The sequence below is a fragment of the Nanorana parkeri genome, unplaced genomic scaffold (genome assembly GCF_000935625.1).
Source record: "Nanorana parkeri isolate BGI_ZX_2015 unplaced genomic scaffold, ASM93562v1 scaffold443, whole genome shotgun sequence".
Taxonomy (NCBI): domain Eukaryota; kingdom Metazoa; phylum Chordata; class Amphibia; order Anura; family Dicroglossidae; genus Nanorana; species Nanorana parkeri.
The window spans coordinates 600,295-612,147 of NW_017306711.1; the positions used below are offsets into that span (position 1 = coordinate 600,295).

Genomic DNA, 11,853 nt, shown 5'->3' on the forward strand with positions numbered 1-11,853 from the left:
TTAATATATATATATATTTTTTTTTATAATAATAATAAAAGCTGTTTTACCTACCAATATTTATTTTTTAATCTGTATTTAGCAGTTTGGCCGATTGGCTAGAGTTCAGCTTTGAAAAAAACCACACTTTTACCAACCTCAGCAAGCATTTTGTACAAGTGTATTTAGTAAAACATTGCAAACATAATGATGAATAGAAGTACAATAACATACAGCAACAAATGTCACCTTTTACTGGTTTACAGAACTCACGTTTGTGAAAAATGATTGCCGAATTGTTGTTGGCAACTGTACTCGACACATTGCACTAAATAAATAAGCACACTTGATGTATATGCCAAAATTATATCAGAAAATTTGAAAGGTCATGTAGTATTTTCAAGCACTAAGTTCAAGATACACTATCCAATTCCATGTGGCACTAACCCCAGCCATGAATCAAAAGGACAGTTATGATCTTTAGAGAGGACAGGAATATTTTGGGCCAATTCTCTTATGTTGATGTAAAAATAGTACTAGGATTTATAGGTTAGCTGTTTATTTATTTGTGGTATGGATGGCATCATACTGTTACCAACCTAAATGACATTCCAGATCGTGGCTCCACATTTATGGATGTTTGTGAACAGCTGTCGTGGAATTTAAACAGAACAGTTGCCAACTTTCACAGATATATCTATGAGCGAATATTAATATGACACTGGAAGAAGCATGAATCCGAGCACCACAATGTGGCCTGCAACGTGATACATCCATGCTATACTGCAGTTTTTTAGGCATGCTTTATTATTGCAGCTATTATCCCTCATTCAAAATACATTAATATCTGTTGTCATATTCAGTACTACATGTTACATATTTTAGCAATGACAATTCACTATTCCATAAAAGGCCAGTCCCTAAACTGCAAAGCATGTATGGCCTCAAAACTGGAAGTGTCTGAATAGAGATTTTGTTGCCTGGTGCACCAAATGAGGTTCTCCCTTTCATTTTCTAACGTGCCTAGAATTACGAAAGGGACAAGTCAAATGGCACTTATGGATAACAAAGGCAGCATTAAGCTGGCCATATACCATTCTATTTTTTCCCCCGAAGAAAATAGAACAGATTGCTTTATTCCCCAGCTGTTTCCCTTGTATTTTGACGGTGGCCACCAGCTGCTGTCAGAATACACAAACGGTGCTTGCAACTGATTGGCTGCAAGCACAATTCATTTGAAGATTTTCCATCTGTCTCTTTCGATCTTTTGCTTCAGGGATGCCGGCCAGAAAGGTGCAGACAGCAGTACTCACTGTGCATAGTGTATGGTCACCTTTAGTTTCACACATTTGCAACTATGATGCCAATTGCATATATTATTAACATTATTTGTTTAAGTATCAAAGTGTTATAATTTCCAAACAAGTACCAATCAGATGTACAGCTTGATCTAAAATATGACATATTAAGTCTAAAGTTTGAATCTAACCGGTTAGAGTAATACCATGGTGGGAATATTGCATTCTCACATGAGCCATGTCATTACTAAAACCAATATCATTTCTAATACACTAAACTAAACGTTTAGAACACATTTGGTGAGTGATTTGATGGCTGTGATAAGAAGAAAAAAAACACTTAAAAGGGCTGATAAAGACACAAATCTGCATTTTTTTAAACATACCATGTTCATGACAGTAAGAATGAATCTCTGTGCTGCATCTGCTCCATGATATTGGACCATATCAGAGTCTGCCACCACCAGCGTCTCCACAGTATGTTCCTCAGTAAGCCTGATGGCATTCCTCCGCTCCCGCCAGTCACTGCCTTCCTCCCTCTTGCTTGACTTCTTTTTTTTCCCTAGAAGTGGAAAAAGGAAGATTAGGTCTTGCAGAGCTATAAAAGTATGGCAGATTATCCAGTGATAGGCAACCAGTAAGAAGAACAGAATGGGAAAGGAGTATGGTCATATATCTGCAATGCACCCTCAATGAAATTCAAGCTCCACTTGTGACTCTCAAACACATATAATATGGCACTGTTTCAGCTGCAGATAGAAGAAAATACTGGTATCATTTTGCCTCAGTAATTCTGCTTTGGCCATATATTCTGTGTTTTGGTAGGTTTGTATAAGGTAGCTACCGCACTCCATTTGGGAGGTAAATGCCCAGGTGCTCGTCAAAGAAGAAATATCCATACAAATTAAAAGTAGGTGTAGGAGTACTCACGGGTCTTGCAGTGGAGATCATTAAACACAACAGCATTTTATTGTCAATAACATGCTTTAATATATGCGAGTACCTGTATACCTACCTTGGATTTAGTTGCTTCAGTTTAATCTGGTCTAGGTTCAGCAACTTTATGTGCCCAAAAAATAAGGTGACCTGCCTACCTGAATAATACCATCAATTACATTGGGCTCAAATTGTGAAAGTGTGGTTCAGGGAGCATGAGACATAATTTTCTCACATGGAAAAGCCTGGCAAATCCTGGCATTGTTATCTTGGCATATGCCCATGCTATCAGGGAAGAAAGAATACATTGATGGAAAAACCTGGTCATTCAGTAAGTTCACGTAGGCAGCTGACCTCATTTTTTGGGCACATAACATTACTGAAAATAGACCTGACCAACTGAAGCAACCTCAGATCATAACACTGCACTAATTCCAGGTGGTGACTTTTTTTGCAAGGCAGTTTGTATATGCAATATACACTGAAGGAAATTTATCATAACTGGAGCAGACAAAATGTGGAGCAGCTGTGCATGGCAACCAATCAGCTTCTCTTTTTCATGTTCAAACCTTAACTGAACAAACTAACAAGAGAAGCTGATTGGTTACCATGCACAGCTACTCCACATTTTGTCTGCTCCAGTTATGATAAATTACCCGCACTGTATGTATTAGGGATGCACCGATCAGGGGCGTATTTACCGCGAGGCAAAGTAGGCGTTTGCCTAGGGCGGCACCTTCCTGGGGGGCGGCCGTAGTCAAACGCCTATGTTGTGAAGAGGAGGGGAGAGCTGGAGCCCGTCTGTGTGTAGGAGTGGAGGGCGGCTTGCCTGCTTGTGAAGAGGGTGGGAGGACGGATGGAGCCGGACAGCGCAGCCGACGGATGGGATCGTGACTCAGAAAACGAAAAGCAGCCGGCGGCCACTAACTCGATCTCACTGCTTCCTGGGTCACAGAGCCGCTGTGACCCAGGAAGCAGTGAGATCGATTAAGTCTGGCACCGATATATCGGCCGAAAATTGCACTTTTGGCTAAATGCCGAAAGTGCCATTTTCATGCCGATACATCGGCGCATCCCTGCTTTCTTTCCTCCCCGCTGGGCGCTGCTCTGTGTCCCAGCGGGGAGGAGAGAAAGTGTCACAGGCTGCCAAGCGCTGCGGGATTAGAGCGCTGTGAGTGGCCAGCGTCTCTCCTCCCACACCGCTCAGCCTCCTGTCACAGTCCGGCAGAGCGGTGTGGGGGCGGAGACAGCACGGTCACAGGAAGCTGAGCTCTCCTCCCTGCTCCGCTCGCTCAGCCTCCTGTGACAGCTGTCAGAAAGCAGAGCGAGTGCAAACACTCAGTGATTAGTGATTGCCGAGTGTTTGTAGATAATTGAGGACATGGTATGGTTACTATATCCTCAATTATGAATGAATGGGAAGCGATCTACATCACCTCCTGTTCATTCATAGTTGTAGTTATAGTAAACATACTCTGTCCTCATGTTATCAATGAACAGGAACACTCCTGTTCATTGATAACAGGGGATAGAGAAAAGGAGATTGAGAACACAAAGTCCTCTATCTCTTTTTCTATTTTAAAAATGGAAATATCAGACCCCTAATATTTCCCCAAAGCCCCTAAAAGTAAAGTAAAAAATAAAAATAAGCGGAGGTTTAGGAACTAACACATATGTCTGTCTGCATCAGTCTCCGTTCAGGAAAGTATCCATATTATACTAATGGGCCAGAGCTGGAAAATATGTGTTACAGGAGCTCCATGGTAATACATCCATCATCAGAGCTGCTCTACTTCAACAGTTACTGTAATGAAAATTGCAGTTTTGTTTTCTCACATTTTCATGTGCTGGCAACCGGTTTTCAACAAAAGATGGAATCTACAGAATGACAATGGACAATATTTCTGTAACACTAGGTGTACCAGGTGATTTGGAGATGTATGGTGGGAAGGCAAAGCAACATGATGACCGCTTGTACTGATCAACAGGGTGCTTCACAAATGCTGCTAAAGAGTACCCAGTATCTGGCAGTTACCTCTTACTGATCTGAATGATCATTCTGGTGACTTTACTGAAGGGCAACGGAAAAGCAGCTCAATCCAGACTTCTCAGCACTCAATAGTTGCATGGCCATTAATTTCTATCGTGTGTAAATGAGTGCTTCCGAGTGTTGCAGAAAGACAGTCCAGATAGTTTTCATGTATTTACTAGTCTTCTGGAAATATCATTTGACATAGCAATAATCCGATCAGTTTTCAGCTAAATGGTGCGGTCCCGTTACACAAACTTGTACTGTGTTGTGCAGTCAACTGAATTTGTCTAGCTTGAGACAATTACTCAGTGATCTAAACAATTTGCAAACAAAAGGCATGTAGTGAATGTAACGCTTCAGCAACGGAATAGTAATCAACAGCCTATAGTGCCCTTCCACCCCACTTGATCATTGCATCTGCCTGAATAAGAGAGCCTGTCTATGCTGGCTCGATCCCATCATATCTACCTGGGGGATCATGCAACCACCTAGGGCACACAGTCCACTAAAAGGACCAGTACTGCCCATTTACAAGATAGGCAGTGCCAATTAATTCTTTACCAGCCAAATTGCCTATCAACCAGGGATGCCACAAATTTTACTCTGAAAACTAGAGGAGAAGGGGTACCTGTCCTAAATAGGCTGTATGGTTGGATCGGTGAGTAACTTTGTCTCTAAAGAATTTCAGTGGTGTAGTTGCTCAAAACCCACAGCCTTAAGAGCCCCTACAGCAGTGGTTCTCAACCTTTCTAGGGCTGGGACCCCTTGGTAATATTTGCCAAGTTGTGGTGACCCCCAAAGGTAAAATTTAGGGATGACGCGGCTGCTGCAGCGACATCTGGAGGCGTGGCGGGAGAACTGACACTGCTGCGCTAGGAGAGAGCTGAGGAGGACTCTCACCTTGCACAGTGACCCACAGGTTGAGAACCACTGCCCTACAGCCTCAAGAGGTTAGAATTAATTGCAAGTTACTCTATTGCTATCCTTGAAACAATGTTTTTCAGTAAAAGGCAAAGCACCCTCACAAACAACCAGTACAATCAGTAGTCTGGATCCTTCTGAGTCACTTACAACTGCAAGGATGATCTAAAGCCGTCAGATATATTACTTAAAATGGCACTCAAGAATGCAACATTAACAGCAATTGTTTTGGCAAGGCCTTTTAAAAGCTTAAAATGATTTGAATACTGCTACTACTGCTCATCTAGTCGGTTTGGCATAATCTCTGATCGCCGATTCTTTTCCCACCCCACTCGGTTCCTCCATCAAAGTCAGGGATCCAAACCCTGCATAAGCTCCATTTGCTTACAGGGTTTGCTTCTACCAACTCCTCCTCAAGTTACAGTGTTCAATCCTGGCAATTGTTTGCTCAGGCCAGAGGAATGAAATTATGGATGAAGTCACATGTTCCTCCAAACCCAGAAGGACCAGGTATTTACCACAGGCTCCAACAAAGCAATGTAGTGGTGGGGGAGCGCAGGAAAGGCAGGAATCAGTAGGTGAGGGGTTGTTGTTACAAGAGACCCTGTCACTTTGTCCTCATTAGGCAAAGTGACAGATTCTGTTTAGGGCTGCAGAATCCAGTAATTTGCTTATCTGATATTCAACCTATTCTATTGCTGCGTGATGAGTGGGGAAGGCTGTAGCGGGCTCACACAGAGGGTGGTACTAAAAAACGCGGAATACTTAGTCTGCATTTGGCATGCTCTGCCTAGGGGACTTTCAGCAGATGAAGACAATAGTAATAATAAACTGTATGTGTTCATACAAACAACTATACACAGTATATAGCTAGAAGGCACCCAGACTGAGAAGATAAAAAGGAGGAAAATCTAAATCATGTAATAGGAAGGCCGAGTTTCCTGAATCCGTTTAAACGCAGTGTTTAATTTTGAATGAAGTGTAATTGATTTTCAGCACCGTACATAAACATTTTACCAGATTTATATGCGTATAATGTATTTTAAAGTCTTACACTATGGAGATTGTATATTCACCCTTTTAAAAGAATACAAAGTAAGAATTAGGTATATTTCTATCTTGTGCTGTTTAAACACTCAGTTACAGTAAGACTGGCTCATGTTGTGTTGCTGGAAATGATAATTCCCATGGGCAAGTATTAACACCTCTTTAAAAACCAGACACAACTCACTGGCCAGACTTTTAAATCAGGGGCTGGAAGGAAGCAATCTCACCACCCAGGAAAAGATGTCTGTGCATTGAAGGGGTGCTATTACAGTTTAATGACATATATTGTATGCTTGCAAAACGATTCCTGCCTTGTTAATGGGAAAAAAAATGCTGCAAAAGCATTTTGAGTTCAATTCTCAAAAAATGCTACAACTCTTTCGGTTAAAAAAAAACTACTGTTTATTGAGTTTTCAAGTCTCTACAGCCAGGAAAATGTGGAAAAACGTAGAAATACAGCATATGTGTGTGGCCATTTTTCTTGACCTCGGCTAATCATAGCTAAATAGGACTGAAATGGAAAAACAAGATTGCTCCCATAATGCACTAGGTGCTTGCTAGATGTCTACAAATTACCTGCTCTAATACAATCACCTTGCCTATGGAGAACAAAGTGACAGTGTCTCTGTAAGGGTATTACCTGACCCCTTAACTGCACTCCCTTGAAGCTCTGTGCCTCTCTGCAGCCAGCACTGAAAATGGCTGTGCTTGACTGCTCTCCAACAGAATGCACAGAAAGCAATAGGAAGCCCAGTCAAAAAAATGCAGATATTGTTCTCCTCCCACAATGTAATGCTTTGCACCGCCCATATTGAAAAGTGTGCATTGTGGCATCTGCACCAACCTCTTCAACTTATTCATATATAAGCTCCTGTGGGATCTGTACCTACCGCCTCTACTTCATTATGTATAGGTTCCTGTGGTATCTGTACCCAATTCCTCAAAGTTTTTATTAAATAAGCCCATATGGAATCTATACCTACAGTTCTAATCTACTATATATATAATCCCTGTAGAATCTGTACATATCACCATAACTACTGAATTACTTTATAAATAAGCCCCACATGGATCTGTATCTGCTTCCTGACACGTTTTGGAGCTCTGTATGTTCATCAGAAGTTCCATAAAAGAAACAGTCACAGATTCACAGAAATCTGACATAGGAGAAATATTGGAGATTTGCTTAGCTCCTTCTAAAAGTGCTAGTTGCCTGGTTGTTGTACTGACCCTTAAAGACCTTTATCTGCATACATGGTCTATGGCAGTGACTCAAGAGTACAGATACCATAGGTCTAGCATGACAGCCAGGCAACCAGGAGGTTGTAAAGGAGAGATAACAAAGGCATCCTCCATGTTTCTTGCATGACCGGTTTCCTTTATATTGGCAACTAACTAAGAATAACAGACAGTTCTGGGCACCTTCATGTTGGATTTCCTTATCTCTACCACATCCTGGAAGCTTTGAACAGCAGGCTGCTATGATGCAAATATCGCCTAACACTCATGATGCATGGCATTGGGCATTCCCTTCCTACCCCTTGGCCCCAATAGAGTAAGAACTACCTCCCAAGAACTGTGATGGGAAGTTTCACAAACCAATAATGAAGCTTAAAAAAGGTGGAAGGTGGGGTGGCCTACCATCAACCATGGAAGTTACATGACATGCATATAAGCCCACCCTGGTATTGAGCTCTAGTTCTACAAATAAAGTGATATAGCATGCAGGTACCTGGAGGTGCCCACATACTAGTGTGAGCTACAGTATAAAACAGTTTAGTCTGACCATAGGTTTACGGTAAAGTCTAAATCTTTGTTAATCACTCCTGCTCTACAACTATTTTATCTGTCATGCAAGCACTTTATACAATCAACCTAAATTTGGAATTTAATATAATACAAGGAAATAAATAGAAACAGAACTCCGGGCAAATCAAATCTTAAGCCCTACGGCAAGGGTTAAAGTGACCCTGAACTCAGGAGTTAAACCTTAAAAATACATTTAAAAGAGAACTATGGGGTAACCTTTTATCCTATAGTTCTCTTTAGGGTCACAGGAGGACAGATAAGAACATCCTCCCGTGACACAAAGCTCAGTATATAGCGAGCTACATACAACAGTATATACTGAGAGCGTCGCAGCCGGGACGGATTCCGACAATACTCTCGAGATCCACCCATGTAGCTGATTGACAGCGGGCTCTGCCTATGAAGAGGCGGAGGCAGCTATGCCCGTCCCCTCCTCGTCTGTTCCTTCAGTCAGCACTGGAGGATCGGAGAGGGGAGGAGGGGAATCCCTGCGGGGAGAGGTGACTGACAGTCACCGCTGTCTGCAGGGAGATGATCGAGAAGTGAGCGAGCAATGGTATGTGTTCGCTCACTTCCTGATCAATAGAGCCGATGTGTGACAGTTTCATTTAAGTACCTTAACTATTATTAAAAATGTATCTTATTTGTGTATCACTCGGCTGTAGATCCTCAAATCATCACCATCTGAATTGGTGCCGACACTGTCCTTCCTTCTGGAGGGTGGCTACTTTTGTCCCCCATGGTCCCTGTGTGTGTTGTAAAGTAGTCACCGCTCCAAGCTCGCTCCTGTGATGGACTACACTCTCATGTTTAGTATACTAATCTGTATTGAGATTGTGGTCCATCCCGGGAGTGAGCTTGGAGGGGTGGATTACTTTACAACACACACAGGGACCATGGGGAACAAAAGTAGCCCCCCTCCCGAAGGAAGGACAGTGTCAGCACCAATTCAGAGATGATTTGAGGATCTACAGCTGAGTGATACACAATAAGATACCTGTTTGTTAATAGTTAGGGTGGTAGAATGCATTTTTAAGATTTAACTCTTCAGTTCAGTCACTTTAACTCGTTTTGTGCTCGTTTTATCTAGGGAGCTAAAATAAAGTTATACACACCCGAACCACAATCCCAGCTGTCTCCTATATCGTCCCTCCAGCTGCCTCCTCCTCTGCTCGAGCGATGGTATGTCCCTTGGTATCCTCATGTTCTATACACTTTATAGAAGATGATGTCTCGCAGGACCTTAGACCGCTGGAGTGGAGGGGGAGAAGGCTGAAGAGACGAGTCTAAGAGCAAGCCGGCATCATGGTTCGGGTGAGTGAGTATAACTTTGCTTGTTTTGTCTAGGGAGCTAAAATAACACTTCACCCATGCAGTGCCGGGGTAGCCCCACTGCAAGGGTTAAGATTTGTTTTGCCCAGAGTTCTGCTTTAGTCAATTACAATTCAGCACAGCTTTAAAAAGTTCATATTTTTACAGCAATTAATGAACAAACTAAAATTGAGTTTGTTTTATCAAATTTACTTGGAGTTAAATTTCAAAAAAGAATATTACAAAAGGGACAAAAGCAAAGACACCTGCCCACATCATGGTAATTCTATACTCTTTGCAGAGAATGCACAGGATGGCAGGATGTTGTGCTATTAGGTAAATCCCTGGAAATAAAAACAGACTATTACTAAAAGTGTACTCAAGACATAGCCGAGTGAGTGCTATGCCTCTGAGCCCTTTCTCAAAGACAAGAGGCTCTTATCATTACTAGAAGTTAAATGGATATCCTGTTCATTGGAGCAATAATAACAAAATTTAGGAAGATAATTATATATAATTAAAATGGCAAGCCCAGGCGCGATGTGTCATGTACTGGTTTAACTCCAAAGGAATTCAAAAAATATTCTAGATTTTAGAAGTCTGCAGACATTTAATACTACAATAAGATATTCAACACAAAGGCTTATTTTATACATGAAGCAAGAATAAATGATGTGCTCGGATTTACATCTGCTATAGTTAGTCTGGTCAAGCTAACGCTGGCTGGCTGGCATAGATTGCATGCTGTGTGCACCACTTTTTTGATATTGAAGTGATCTTCAATTTCAGCTGTTTTTACACACAAGAGACTTTGGACAATCCATGACATTTCAAAATCAGTATGTTAAAATAATCAGTAGTATCAGTAAAGATACAAACACCAAGCATTTTAGGCAGATCTCAACTTTTCCATAAAAAGTTATACTGGTTCCATCCACACCTACTTCACTTATGGACCATGCATCTGCCGGGGGCCTCAAAGACCAATAGCAAAGATTTTGAACTACCTCTTTAGCTGTGGTTCTCAACTGGTAAGACGTGACCCAAAAGTGGGTCGCAACCCCATGTTCAGTGGGGTGCCGCATGCCTTCCACTGTACTAGGTAAGAGGCTCCTCAGCCTCCCCCACTGTCATTTATCGTGACAAGCAGCCATTCAAAACATACTGGCTGTCGGTGAGTGTCAATTTGAGATGGGGTGGGCTGGGGAAAGGGCCACGTGGGAGCAATCGCACCTACTGTTTGTTCTGGTGCGGGAGGTGCGTTGCATTGCTATTTATTTGAATGGCACCCCAAACACACCTCCCACCCACAGTTTGATCGCTTGCACCGAAACATGCGATGCCACAATGCTGTGCGTTCCAGTGTGGGGAGATTTGGGTCGCGACTGAATGACCAAGGACAAATGTGGGTCCTGAGGTTATACAGGTTGAGAACCACTGCTCTATAGGAATGTTACATTTGTATTGGTCATTATTCTCAAGGAAAAATGCCAGCACATATGCAATACTATGCAACTTACTGGCCACGGAGGAGCAGAAAATGCTATCCAGCAGTAAAAAAAGAGCAAAACATTTTTTTATTAAATATGTGTCTATGTTACTGATTTCTGTTATATTTTAACAACTTTGCTATCTGGCATTGATCCCTGGATCACAAAGCTGGCTAAACAGAATGTATTGTCTTTTGCCAGAAAAGACAGTTTACACATACGTGTATTTATCTGCTTGATTGGGGTACAGCCACCAAAACAACAAAAAAGAAAAAAACTGCTTGAGCCAGCAAGGACAGACTGATTCTTTTGTCTGGCGCTCAGCTTAGTGATCAACTGACGATGGAATATATCAGTCTCTTGACTGTTGTGCAATACAGCATACCGTGTAAAACTTGCAATTTTACATACTGGCATCGGCATCTAGTTGAATGGAAGACAATATCTTGCTTTAGAGTCATTCTTGAACATCATATTGTTGCAGTCTTGAGTTACACTTTTCCATATATAGTGGTGCATTGATAGTTGAGGAAAATTTTGGCATTTGAAAACCAGAAAGCTTTTATTTAGGCAAGTGTAACGATCGTAAATAGGGATTATAAATAATGACAATCGACTATGAATGCACTTGTTTTATTGAACATTTATATAACCTAGGTATATTTTGTATGCTCTTGTATGTTCCCTGAATATATTTCCTGGTGGAAATTAGAGAACTAGACTGAATATAATTTTGAATTAAAGGTTAATTCGACAACATTAACAAATTAAACAAATTATTCAGTAACATTTTTACATGTCACAACAATAATGACCCAATGTTTGTCTACCCCGATTATTTCAAAACAACTTAATCATATATCGCTTGCTTTGAAGGGGAACATTTCACCAAGGCAGAGAAAGTAAGTAAGGAATAAGGTGCCTGATTTATTCCCCCTGCCGCCCCAAGGCCAGGTTCCACAATACGCCCCCCCGCACCGCCAACCCCCCCTCCCCATTGAGAATGGCAACCAGATGGCAGGGCGGGGGG

At 41.7% G+C, this 11,853-nt stretch overlaps 1 protein-coding gene across 1 annotated transcript in view; it reads right to left on the minus strand.

Annotated features, from left to right (window-relative positions):
* ADAMTS17 (ADAM metallopeptidase with thrombospondin type 1 motif 17) overlaps window positions 1-11,853 on the minus strand; it is a 198,674-nt gene that overhangs the window by 162,943 nt on the left and 23,878 nt on the right. The window contains exon 4 of the mRNA XM_018560245.1: window positions 1,664-1,839. Within this exon, the coding sequence (XP_018415747.1) occupies window positions 1,664-1,839 (176 nt within the window). The remainder of the gene's footprint in view (window positions 1-1,663; window positions 1,840-11,853) is intronic.